General features: G+C 44.0%; 2 protein-coding genes across 2 annotated transcripts in view; both read left to right on the top strand.

The window, feature by feature from the left end:
* Positions 1–1,568: 1,568 nt before the first annotated feature.
* Positions 1,569–2,380, top strand: LOC123955315. The gene has a single exon (XM_046027262.1). It carries the CDS (start codon positions 1,569–1,571, stop codon positions 2,358–2,360), a length of 792 nt encoding a protein of 263 aa, XP_045883218.1. The 3' UTR covers positions 2,361–2,380.
* A 9,167-nt stretch (positions 2,381–11,547) lies between these two features.
* The window catches only part of PGM1 (phosphoglucomutase 1), a 61,643-nt gene continuing 59,439 nt past the window's right edge, over positions 11,548–13,751 (top strand). The window contains exon 1 of the mRNA XM_046025428.1: positions 11,548–12,027. Within this exon, the coding sequence (XP_045881384.1) occupies positions 11,782–12,027 (246 nt within the window). The 5' untranslated portion in view covers positions 11,548–11,781. The remainder of the gene's footprint in view (positions 12,028–13,751) is intronic.

Raw genomic sequence — 13,751 nt, 5'->3', positions numbered from 1 at the left:
CAGGCAACTGCGGGAATTTTTAGGAATGGCGGGTTTTGGTAGACTATGGATCCCGGGGTTTGCAGAAATAGCGACTCCTCTGTACCCCTTAACTAAACAAGATACTCCTTTTGTTTGGACTGAGCAACAACAGCAGGCATTTGACCATATCAAACAAGCACTCCTTACATCTCCGGCGTTAGGCCTGCCAGACATAACAAAACCCTTCGACCTCTTTGTTGATGAAAAACAAGGATTTGCTAAGGGGGTCCTAACTCAAAGACTCGGGCCTTGGAGACGCCCTATTGCCTACCTCTCCAAGAAGTTAGACCCCATGGCGGCAGGCTGGCCACCATATCTAAAAATGATAGCAGCAATCGCGGTCCTCATCAAGGACGCAACCAAACTAACTTTGGGACAGCCCCTAACCATCCTGGCTCCAAATACAGTGGAGTCTTTAATCCGCCAACCACCAGACCGCTGGCTGTCTAATGCCCGCCTGATTCATTATCAGTCCCTCCTCCTGGACTCAGACAGGATCCAGTTCAGACCTATAGTGACTCTTAACCCCGCAACTTTATTGCCCACTCCTGGGGAAGCACCATTACATGACTGTCACCAGATCCTTGCTGAAACACATGAGACACGGCCCGACCTAACTGACCAGCCCATGAAGGATGCAGACCTGACCTGGTATACTGATGGCAGTAGCTACCTGCAGGATGGAAAACGACGAGCAGGAGCGGCCATCACGACCGACTCTCAAATTGTATAGGCAAGCGCGTTACCAGAAGGCACTTCGGCGCAGCGGGCAAAATTGATCGCCTTAACCCAGGCCCTTCAATTGGCAGAAGGTAAGAATCTTAATGTCTATACAGACAGCAGATATGCTTTTGCCACTGCCCATATTCACGGAGAAATTTATCGGCGGAGGGGACTACTAACCTCTGACGGTAAGGAGATTAAAAATAAGACCGAAATATTGGCCCTATTAAAAGCCTTATTTCTCCCCAAGAAGCTGAGCATAATGCACTGCCCTGGCCATCAAAAAGGGGATACCCCCAAGGAGAGAGGTAACCGCCTAGCTGATGCGATGGCCAAACAGGCAGCTTTAGGGCCCCAACTATTAACTGTTACTATACTCACTGAGATAGGAGAGACAGATGAGACCCCCCTTTGGAATTATGAAAAGGCCGACTTGGACTTCATACAGAAGTTAGGGGCCAATTACAACTCAGCCCTAAACCAATGGGAATACCGAGGAAAGGCCATAATACCTATAAATATGGCGAAGGAATTAATAAACCACCTCCATCAGCTGACTCACCTAAGCGCAAACAAGATGAAATCTCTAATGGATAAGGCCAACTTAAAAAAAACTACTTCCCCAAACAAAACTTCCTTCTTCATCAGGCGGCCGCTAATTGTAAAGCCTGCGCCCAAGTCAATCCTGGGAAGACTATTATTGGACCAGGTGTCTGGGTACATGGTCATCGACCTGGCACACATTGGGAAATTGACTTTACCGAAATTAAACCTGGCATATATGGATATAAATACCTCTTAGTTTTTCTAGATACCTTTTCAGGATGGGCAGAAGCCTTTCCTACCAAAAAGGAAACCGCCAACATAGTCGCCAAGAAGCTACTGGAAGAAATTTTTCCAAGGTATGGAATGCCCGAGGTACTAGGGTCAGACAACCAGACAACAGGCCTGCCTTTGTCTCCCAGGTAAGTCAGTCGGTGGCCAAGCTGCTGGGGATTAATTGGAGACTACATTGTGCTTACAGACCCCAGAGTTCAGGACAGGTAGAAAAAATAAATAGGACCATTAAGGAGACTCTAACTAAATTACTGCTTAAAACTGGCTCTAAAGATAAGGTATTGCTCCTACCTCTAGCACTCTATCGGGCCAGAAATACTCCAGGCCCCCATGGATTAACCCCCTTCGAAATTCTCTATGGTGCTCCGCCCCCCGCTGTCACGTTCTTTGCGCCAGATATCTCTGCTCATTCCCCCTCCCCCTCCATACAGGCCCATCTGCAAGCCTTACAGCTGATGCAACAAGAAGTCTGGAAACCCCTGGCTGCCGCCTATGAGGAAAAACTTAACACCTCATTGCGGCCTCATCCCTACAAAATCGGAGACATCGTTTGGGTCCGCAGACATCGAGCCACAAACCTTAAACCCCGTTGGAGAGGACCCCACACGGTACTCCTGACAACGCCCACGGCGCTAAAAGTTGACGGGATTGCAGCCTGGATCCACGCCTCCCATATGAAAGCGGCACACCCGGAAGAACAAACAGGACACCCTCAGAACTCGGAATGGACCGTCCAACGCTCCCCAAACCCACTAAAGATGAGACTCATTCGCCGTTGATCTTACTCTTTTGCTTATTCTCTTTCCCTTCCCCCGTTTGAGAGAGAACCTGCCAGGTTCATTGCTTGGGAAAATATGGGCTGGTGCCGTTTACAGGGGTAGTTAGGGAAACAATGGATAAACTCAGAGAGAGATTGGCCCTTACATCCTAAATAAGCTTGTTCAGTTCATCAAAGACCGCTTGTCAGTAATCCAGACAATGGTACTGACACAGCAATATCAACTCCTCAAACAAGCTGAACCCCAAACTGACATAAGTACAGGACAAATGGATATAAGATTCTATCCATGATAAAGAAAAAGGGGGGAATGAAAGACCCCCTTCCTCCTTGCTGAGGGCTTTTTCCAGAGTGCTGAAACAAGGCCGCCACGCCAGAACAAACAGCTATGTCTTTGCCTTGAACCCAACGCCTGACTGTGCTTAATTTAAATAGACCAATCAGGTTCCTGTAACTAAGCATCTGCTTCTGTAAGTCCGCCTCCCGCTCCCCCGCTCTATCCCCCCTTTCCGCCTTTGCCTTCGCGCGCACGGGTCCTCCAAAGCCAATCCACTAAAGCCAAGTATGCCTTTTTCAAATGTTCAAACTGTCAGCCAATCAGCCCCGCCTCACCCAAAACTTGTTTGTACCTATCTATAAAAACCCTGCACCACCCCAGCCTGGTGTGCTCAGCTGGCAGGAGCTGCTGACCACCCGCAGGCGCCCGAGTTACAATAAAGATCCTCTTGCTATTTGCATCCTGTGGCAGTGTTGAATTCTTGGGTACGGGGATCCGCGGGTCTTACACTTCATAATCTGTATTTTAAAAAATCTTATCTTTTTGCCATTTGAAATATTAATATTTGCATATAAAATATTAATATAAGTTAATTCAGACTGATATCCTTTACACTAGATTCCAAAAATGAATTCTAAGGGAAAAACCCAATTTATTATATATCAATCTTTTTCACATATAGCTTCATTAATAACCATTTGACACTGAAACATGAGTTCAGAAACTATTATTATTTTGGCACAGGAACAAACTTAATTCAGAATCAGAGACTCCAGATATCCATGAACTTTTATTCAAATAAAAGTTTTAAGCACCTGAATGACTTATGGATACAAATAGAAGACATTAAATGGTTTCATATTGTTTTCGTTTCAGCAAGTTACAAATAAATCAAAATTTAACATAATGAAAAAATCTGCAGCCAGGAAGAATCTGTGATTTGGGTTTAACAAATGAACTAACATAACATTTGCAGTATTGCTCAGCATTAATTTGTATGGATTCATATGGAATCATCAATTATTTGCCAGCTACAAATAATTGAAAATTCTTATAAGAGATTATCTAAAATTTACCTATTCTGTCAGAGCTCTTTTAATTGAGAGACCACCTTTCAGGCCTAGTAGGTAGAACAGACATTTGGGTAGAACAGAGATTTGGGGGATGCCTGGGTGGCTCAGGCGGTTAAGCATCTGGCTTCAGCTCAGGTCATGAACCTGGGGTCCTGGGATCAAGTCCCACATTAGGCTCCTTGCTCAGCGAGGAGCCTGCTTCTTCCTCTGCCTGAGAAGCCCCCTGTGTGTGCTCTCTTATTCTCTCTCTGACAAATAAAATCCTAAAATTAAAGAAAAAAAAAAAAGAGGAGAGAGATTTGGGCCACCATTCTTGGCCTAAACTGGATACTATCCCAATAAAGATTCCTCAGTGCTGGGGCACCTGGGTGGCTCAGGTCATGATCCTCAAGGTCCTGAGATCAAGCCCCGCATTGGGTTCTCTGCTTGGAGGGGAGCCTGCTCCCCACCCCTCTCTCTCTGCCTGCTTCTCTGCCAACTTGTGATCTCTGTCTGTCAAATAAAAATAAATAAATAAAATAAAATAAAATAAAGATTCCTCAGTATAGATTCTTCAATCATTGCTTGACACCACCAGACAGGAATTTGAGTGTAACAAATATAGCATTGTGTTTTGTTTTGCTTTTAACAATGTAGGTGCTTTCTAAAGCATTTGTCTACATGTTAATGAATTACTTTTCAGCATATTTTTTTCCCATTTTATTTTTTTCAACATAACAGTATTCATTGTTTTTGCACAACACCCAGTGCTCCATGGAAAACATGCCCTCCCTATTACCCACCACCTGTTCCCCCAACCTCCCACCCCTGACCCTTCAAAACCCTCAGGTTGTTTTTCAGAGTCCATAGTCTCTTATGGTTCGCCTCCCCTCCCCAATGTCCATAGCCCCCTCCCCCTCTCCCAATCCCACCTCCCCCCAGCAACCCCCAGTTTGTTTTGTGAGATTAAGAGTCACTTATGGTTTGTCTCCCTCCCAATCCCATCTTGTTTCATTTATTCTTCTCCTATCCCCCTAACCCCCCATGTTGCTTCTCCATGTCCTCATATCAGGGAGATCATATGATAGTTGTCTTTCTCCGATTGACTTATTTCACTAAGCATGATACGCTCTAGTTCCATCCACGTCGTCGCAAATGGCAAGATTTCATTTCTTTTGATGGCTGCATAGTATTCCATTGTGTATATATACCACATCTTCTTTATCCATTCATCTGTTGATGGACATCTAGGTTCTTTCCATAGTTTGGCTATTGTAGACATTGCTGCTATAAACATTCGGGTACACGTGCCCCTTCGGATCACTACGTCTGTATCTTTAGGGTAAATACCCAGTAGTGCAATTGCTGGGTCATAGGGTAGTTCTATTTTCAACATTTTGAGGAACCTCCATGCTGTTTTCCAGAGTGGTTGCACCAGCTTGCATTCCCACCAACAGTGGAGGAGGGTTCCCCTTTCTCCACATCCTCACCAGCATCTGTCATTTCCTGACTTGTTAATTTTAGCCATTCTGACTGGTGTGAGGTGATATCTCATTGTGGTTTTGATTTGTATTTCCCTGATGCCGAGTGACGTGGAACACTTTTTCATGTGTCTGTTGGCCATCTGGATGTCTTCTTTGCAGAAATGTCTGTTCATGTCCTCTGCCCATTTCTTGATTGGATTGTTTGTTCTTTGGGTGTTGAGTTTGCTAAGTTCCTTATAGATTTTGGATACTAGCCCTTTATCTGATATGTCGTTTGCAAATATCTTCTCCCATTCTGTCAGTTGTCTTTTGGTTTTGTTAACTGTTTCCTTTGCTGTGCAAAAGCTTTTGATCTTGATGAAATCCCAATAGTTCATTTTTGCCCTTGCTTCCCTTGCCTTTGCCGTTGTTCCTAGGAAGATGTTGCTAGACAACAAAAAGAAATTAAAGGCATCCAAATCGGCAAAGAAGAAGTCAAACTGTCACTCTTCGCAGATGATATGATACTATATGTGGAAAACCCAAAAGACTCCACTCCAAAACTGCTAGAACTTGTACAGGAATTCAGTAAAGTGTCAGGATATAAAATCAATGCACAGAAATCAGTTGCATTTCTGTACACCAACAACAAGACAGAAGAAAGAGAAATTAAGGAGTCCATCCCATTTACAATTGCACCCAAAACTATAAGATACCTAGGAATAAAGCTAACCAAAGAGGCTAAGAATCTATATACAGAAAATTATAAAGTACTCATGAAAGAAATTGAGGAAGACACAAAGAAATGGAAAAATGTTCCATGCTCCTGGATTGGAAGAATAAATATTGTGAAAATGTCCATGCTACCTAAAGCATCTACACATTTAATGCAATCCCTATCAAAATACCATCCATTTTTTTCAAAGAAATGGAACAAATAATCCTAAAATTTATGTGGAACCAGAAAAGACCTCAAATAGCCAAAGGAATATTGAAAAAGAAAGCCAAAGTTGGTGGCATCACAATTCCGGACTTCAAGCTCTATTACAAAGCTGTCATCATCAAGACAACATGGTACTGGCACAAAAACAGACACATAGATCAGTGGAACAGAATAGAGAGCCCAGAAATCGACCCTCAACTCTATGGTCAACTAATCTTCGACAAAGCAGGAAAGAATGTCCAATGGAAAAAAGACAGCCTCTTCAATAAATGGTGCTGGGAAAATTGGACAGCCACATGCAGAAAAATGAAATTGGACCACTTCCTTACACCACACACGAAAATAGATTCCAAATGGATGAAGGACCTCAATGTGAGAAAGGAATCCATCAAAATCCTTGAGGAGAATGCAGGCAGCAACCTCTTCGACCTCAACCGTAGCAACATCTTCCTAGGAACATCAGCATATTTTTTTAATTTTAAAAATTTTCTTTAAAGATTTTATTTATTTGAGAGAGAGAGCACAAGCAGGGGGAGCAGCAGGCAGAGCAGAGAAAAAAGCAGTCTCCCATGGAGCAGGGAACCTGAAGGAGGGCTCGATCCCAGGACCTTGGGATCATGATCTGAGCCCAAGGCAGATGCTTAACTGACTGAGCCACCCGGGTGCCCCACTTTTCAATATATTTTAATTATCAATTTCTGTATGAGCCATGTAACTAATAACTGCTAATGCCTAATGGCACTAGATCACCATGTCACCATCCAATGTTTCCATTTTAAATTCCATGTCTTTTCTCATTATAAATTGCATATGCAAGCCATTTGTTATTTGTTGCATTTATCAGAGATTGATATCCTATGATAAACACATTTCTTTAAATCATTTTGTTGTTGGAATGCAAATGATTTATAAATGGTGAAGGTAAAGCTGTCTTCAATGAACACTGTAAAATTTGGAAATGGGATTGACCAAGCATTGTATATTTATCTAGCCAGGACTTAACCTACCTCTCATTTATATGTATTCGTATATATATAAACAGAGAAATCTTTAAAGATTTTCACAGAATTGCCCGCTGCTTTTTTTTTTCCCCCCTTAATCTTGGGGAAACCTGACAAAATTCTGGACTTGTAGGAAGACTCCCAAATGACATATTAATAACTTACTGAAGAAGTAGATCTTCCTTGCCTTTGAATGTAACCTAGTAGATTTGAGCTCAGGTTTATGGAAAGCTGTATGGCTTATAGAAGAATCTAAATCTTCCTGCTGGATTGATGTTCCTAAAGAAATTCTCTTTCAGAGGTAGAAAAGCCTAACTTTTGCACATGGTAGTTACTGGCCTTTAAATGTTAGAGTTTCTCAGACCTCAGTGATGGACTTCTTTCATTTCTTTTTTTTTTTTTTCATTCTGTACTCTGTATTCTCTCCCTAATGATCTCATTCATTCTCAAGTTTTCAAATGCTATCTATGTGCTAATGGCTTATAAATTCATATCACTCTGCCACAAGTCTTTTCTAAACTCTAGAACTCTGTATCTAATACTTACTTCTGTCCCTCCTTTTGGATGCATGGCAGAAACCTCAAACTTGATGTGTACCAAACAAGTCATGATCATACCACCCTCCAACTCAACATATCTTATAATAGACCCAGACTCAAATTGCCAGGAGACACTGCTCCTTTTCACTCATCCTATACGTATAATCTATTAGCAAGTGCTGCTGACTCCATTTTCTGAAAATATCTTGAGTCTATTCACTTCTGTCCATCTCCACTGACTTTGACCTAGTACAGTCTACCATTTCCCCCCATCCGGTTTCACTTCATTTTTTCCTTTCATTCATTCACAAGGCAGCCAGAGTGATTGCTTTAAAATGTTATTGTGACTGCAATATTCCTCTGTTTAAAACCCTTTTGAAATGCTACAACAGGGATGAACCTTGAAGACACTATGCTAAGTGATATAATAATAAGCCACACCAAAAGCACAAATATTATATGATTCTGCTTATATGGGAATAGAATAGTCAAACTCACAGAGACAGAAAGTTTGACAGAAACAGTGGTTTCCAAGAGCAAGGTGGAAGAGAAATGGGTGTTATTGTTTAACGGGTGTAGAGTTTTAATTTGGATGATGGATAAAGTTCCATAGATTGTGGTTATAGGTGCACAACAATGTATATGTACTTAGTGCTACTGAATTTACATTTAGAAATGGTTAAAGTGGTAATTTTTATGTTGTGTATATTTTACCACAATTAAAACAACAACAAAAAAAATCCTTTGCTTGCTCATTGGAGTCATGCTAAAGACTGCAATGCTTGACACCATCTAGAAGCCTGATATGATTAGGCCTTCCACTCTACTCCTCCGTTTGTATGCTCCTGTTATACTGGCTGCCTTTTAAATCTTCAGTGATGATACATTTCCTTTTTACTTTAAAATCTTCTCCCTTAATATTCTCTCCCCTGGATTGAAGTGGTTTTTCTCCCTTCTTACCTGGCCAACTACTACTTATCCTTACAGTCCTCGGTTTATACATCACTCTTTCCTGGGCATCTTCCCTGTCTCACTCCAATGCTAGTTCCTCCTGTCCACATTCCAACAGCACTTACACTTTTTTGTAGGACTTTTCAAAATCATGATTGGCATTCAGTATCTGTCTCCTCCAACATATTGCAAGTTGTATGAGACCAAGGACCATCCTGACTTGTTCACCTAACACCTTTTTTTTTTAAATTTTTTATTTTATTTATTTGACAGAGAGATCACAAGTAGGCAGAGAGGTAGGCAGAGAGAGAGGAGGAAGCAGGCTCCCTGCGGAGCAGAGAGCCCGACGCGGGGCTCAATCCCAGGACCCCGAGATCATGACCTGAGCCAAAGGCAGCGGCTTAACCCACTGAGCCACCCAGGTGCCCCAACCTAACACCTTTCAAAGAGCTGGTGCTTAGCAGAAGTATAATACATATTTGTGAATTGAATGAGTCAGTGAATGAATGAATGAATGCATCCATCTAAATGATAAAGGATAACTTATCAGTGAAAAAACATGAGAATTGCCACTTAAAAGTGGTACTAAAAACAGTGCAATCTTTTCCCCACATAGTGTAGTTTCTTCCCCCACCCCAAGTTTTCATTTAGATTCCAGCTAGTTAATACACTGCAATGTTAATTTAGGTGTAGAAATTATTTATAGAAATAATATAGATTCTCCATAGAAAACATGAAAAATCTATAAATAAAGTATAAAGGGGAACATAAAAATACCCTCTCTCATAATCCAGAGGTAATCGCTGTTATATATCTTGATTTCCTTCTACTTCTTTGCATGTGTGTTTCTTCTTTCTTCAAAGGTTTTATTTTTAAGTAATCTCTCTATCTTTTGTAGGGCTTGAACATACAACCCTGAGATCAAGAGTTGCACGCTCTCCTGACTGAGCTAGCGAGGCAACCCTGAGTAGTATTCTTTATATATGGATGTACCACAATTTATTGATTCATTTGCTAGGCCATTTCCAGCTTTTGGCAATATTAATTGAGCTGCTATAAACATTCATGCACAGATTATAGATTCTTTTGTGTGAACATAGGTTTTCATTTTTCTAGGATAGATAGGCAGAGATGAGATTGCTGGGTCATATATAAGTGTACGTTTGACTTTTTAAGAAACGACCAAAGCACCAAAGTGTTTTCCAGAGTGGCTGTACCATTTTGCATTTCCACCAGCAATATATGAAAGTTTCAGTTTGTCTGCATCCTCCTTAACACTTCATATTGTCAGTATTTTTTATTTTAGCCAAATTTTAACCCATCACTTTATAAAAATGAATTATCACTGAGTACTTATTAGTACTATGCTAGGAACTCTATATTCAGTATCTAAATGAACCCAGACAACTGCGAAGTGGGATTTCTGACTCTGTGATTCTACTCTCCGCTTTCATTTCGCTGAAGTGGCATGAACAGAATATAAATTCACAGGAAGTTCTAGTTTTGGAATTAGGGAAGGGGAGCTGATCTTTTTTGAGGGCCTTATGTTTCAGGCACCATGCTAGGTGATTTACATCAGCTGATTACAATTTAATCTGTTTGGACTGGAGCCTGGGTAGTTTCAAAAGTGTCTCAGGTGATTCCACTGTGTACCCATGATTGAGAAATAGACATACAAATCCCCATTAATTCTTGGCAGAAACTCTTTAAGGTAGGTTTTATGCTCATTTTATAGTAAAGAGATGGATGCCCATAACTTTCTCCAGGTCATACATCTCATAAGCAGGGGGAACAAAGCCGTGGCTTTTCTGCAAATGACACATTTCCTGAGCATAGCAATCACTCTCACCAAACCCAGGGGGATGCCAAACCAAAAGGAAAGAATCAATATTCCTACTCAATAATCAAGACTCTTTTGTTGACTCTCTATCCTCCATGAACTCTTTCAGTCCTTCTTCATTTCTTCACCAAATTTCTTTTTTTTTTTTTTAAAGATTTTATTTATTTGACAGAGAGAAATCACAAGAGAGGCAGGCAGAAAGAGAGGAAGGGAAGCAGGCTCTCCGCTGAGCAGAGAGCCCGATGCGGGACTCGATCCCAGGACCCTGAGATCATGACCCGATTTATTTGATAGAGAGAGATCACAAGTAGATAGAGAGGTAGGCAGAGAGAGAGAGGGAAGCAGGCTCCCTGCCGAGCAGAGAGCCCGATGCGGGACTCGATCCCAGGACCCTGAGATCATGATCTGAGCCGAAGGCAGCGGCTTAACCCACTGAGCCACCCAGGCGCCCCTATTTGTGCCTATATTTAATCAAGGCCTCCCTGTACATTTATTTCCTAGTTATCAAACCTGGTGACACAGGCAGGCAAATCATGGTGAGAGCCCTGGTTTTGGAGCCACACCCACCTGAGTTGGCCTCCTGTGTATACTTATCTCTGTCGCCGTGATAAGCCATTTAATTTTCTGAATCTCAGTTTTGCAAGAATGAAACAGGGAAAAATAAATTTGTACTTTAGTAAGGATTAGAAACATTATATTCAATAAACCCTAGTTATCAGTATACCCACCCCAAGAGTGGAAGAAAAGGGTTTAGTCCATAAGTGATCACACGGAAAGTCGCAGGTCGAATTAGATCTTCGGAGTTGATTCCTTTTTCTGATACAAATACTCTTAATATTTGGAGAATATAAAGAATAATGAGTCATGAATCTACCTAAGACTGGCACTTCTATCCCTCAGAACAGGTTTCCAGAAAGTTATTTACACATGATACTCTAGCCAAACCACAGGAAATCATTATACTCTCCAATTTTCCCACCCCTCCTATTCTTGCCCTAGGACAGAGCCCCTACCCCAGGTTCTGCCCTTCCAGTTAGGGGAGGAGCTGCGGATTTCGTTTAATAGTGGATTGGCTTACGAGGGTGGGGTGGGGTGGGGAAACGGGAGAGGCTCCACCCACTGCACTAGAGGCCTGGAGGTGGGCGCTCCCTTTCCCCCCGGACCTGAAAAGTGGGGCCAGCGGCGGAGGGAGGGCCCTGTCCCCTGTCCCTTTAAGGAGGAGGGCCGAGCGCAGGCGAGAGAGCTGGCGTTGCCCCTACCCCGTCCGAACCCTCACCCCAGAGCAGCAGCAGCCACAGCTCCGGCCGCCCCACGGTTAGCAGAGTCAGCTCCGGCCCCAGGAAGCGAGTCGCCACCATGGTGAAGATTGTGACGGTTAAGACCCAGGCGTACCCGGACCAGAAGCCGGGCACGAGCGGGCTGCGGAAGCGGGTGAAGGTGTTTCAGAGCAGCACCAACTACGCGGAGAATTTCATCCAGAGTATCATCTCCACCGTGGAGCCGGCGCAGCGGCAGGAGGCCACCCTGGTGGTGGGTGGGGACGGCAGGTTCTACATGAAGGAGGCCATCCAGCTCATCGTCCGCATCGCCGCCGCCAACGGGGTAAGGGACGCGCCGACTGCTCCGTGGCGTGCACCCGGCGCGGGGCCGTGCGCGACGTGCGGCTCGTGTCGCCCGACCGCCCCTGCCGCTCTCGGCCGGGCCACTTCCCCTTGCGGCCGCCCCAGTCTCCACCCCCCGCCCCTCTGCGCTCGCGCTTCCCGACCCGCAGGCCCCGCGGAGGTCGCTGTGTGCTGGAAGGCGGCCGCCGGGCTCCGCAGAGCTGCTCGGTCGACTCACCGCGGGGCGGGCGAGTGGGACTTGACCTTGGGAGGACGGACCCTCCGCCACCTGCCCCGCCCTTCTTTCTCCTCCTCTCTCCTCCCCTTCCCTTCCCTCCTCCTGCAGAGGCCTCTGACATTTACATTAACCTTTCCGGTGACTGAAGATACGGTTTCAGCTCACGGTGCAGTCACCTTAACCGGGAAAGGTTAGACGGCCTCTGCCCTGCTCAGAACCCCTCGCATCCCGCTCGTTTGCCTGCTGTTTGCTTGCTATTCTCGTCTGGGACTGGCGCTTCCCACTGGCTTGGAACCCGACGCCTTGGGGCAGGGGTGGCGGGAGCGCCCGCCCAGTTGGTGCGTGAGGCCCTCGGGGCTGAGAAGGAGGTTGCAGTCTCACTCCCCACACCCTAGTTTGCTTCGGGACAGCTCCTGCCCTTGCACGGCCTGGTTGCTGGGGCAAAGGCTTTTGAAACGGCTAGTGTTTGCATCGGTGGTGCTTCTAGATCTGTTGCATCAAGGAGCTGGAGCCGAATTTTCAATAGAACAGAAACTGCATACCCAAGGGTACTCTTATGCAAGCCCTAGAGGCTGGCCAGGAAATTAATGCAACACCTTGGCTCGTCCCCTCCCTACTTTCCCCACCAGCTAAGGACCGTTAACTGACTTTATGGGCAGGTCCACTCCGATAGGTGAAACTCTGAAATAGATTTTTAAGTAAACCTGATCGATGAAAACGTGACTTTATAAAATAAGTTAAGTTGGGGCTGATCATTCACTTTAAAAAAAAACGTTTTCTAACGAGTTTTTCTCTCTGTATTTAAAATAAGTTTTGGGGTGCATAGGTGGCTTAGTTGTTGGGCGTCTGCCTTCAGCTCGGGTCATGGTCCCAGCGTCCTGGGATCGAGCCCGGCATCGGGCTCCCAGCTCAGCGGGAGGCCTGCTTCTCCTTCTCCCACTCCCCCTGCTTGTGTTCCCTATCTAATTGTGTCTCTCTCTAATAAATAAATAAAATCTTTAAAAAAATAAAAAATAAAATAAGCTTTGACTTCTACCCAACTCTTCTGGAACTCATTCCCTTTAGTAATATTTTTATTCATTTTAGTAGTACTTTATCTTTAATATAAAAGCATCATTCTGCCAAGCACTATGAAAAGCACTAAACATGCAGTGTCTGATTTATGCTTCAGCCTGAAGAGGTCGATGCTATTATGGGCATCTTCAAGTTGCCAGTGAGAAAACCGAAGCCAGGCAGCTTAAAGAGGACCTGCCGTGGCAGTACCCTGAGTCTCACATTGACCTGCCAGTTCCAGCTTCTGGGAATAAAGGGACCCTTGAATCTATAAAGATCTATTTTTCTGGTCATCTGTAAGTTGTATTCTGGGCCCAATCTACGTCTGCCTCCCCGGGTCAGAAATTTATAAGTATCAAGGAGACAAGGCCCTCGGGGTAGAAGGTGCTCTTGAGTTTTCAGACAACCACAAATTCCCTTGAAAGAAAGTGAAC

This window comes from Meles meles, chromosome 1, assembly GCF_922984935.1.
Source record: "Meles meles chromosome 1, mMelMel3.1 paternal haplotype, whole genome shotgun sequence".
Lineage (NCBI taxonomy): Eukaryota > Metazoa > Chordata > Mammalia > Carnivora > Mustelidae > Meles > Meles meles.
The sequence above is the reverse complement of the archived record's forward strand: the minus strand, read 5'-3'. Positions and strand labels throughout refer to the sequence as shown.

Excerpts from the sequence above, each read along its gene's own strand:
- LOC123955315 (XM_046027262.1), top strand. The coding sequence starts at position 1,569 with ATGGGCAGAAGCCTTTCCTACCAAAAAGGAAACCGCCAACATAGTCGC.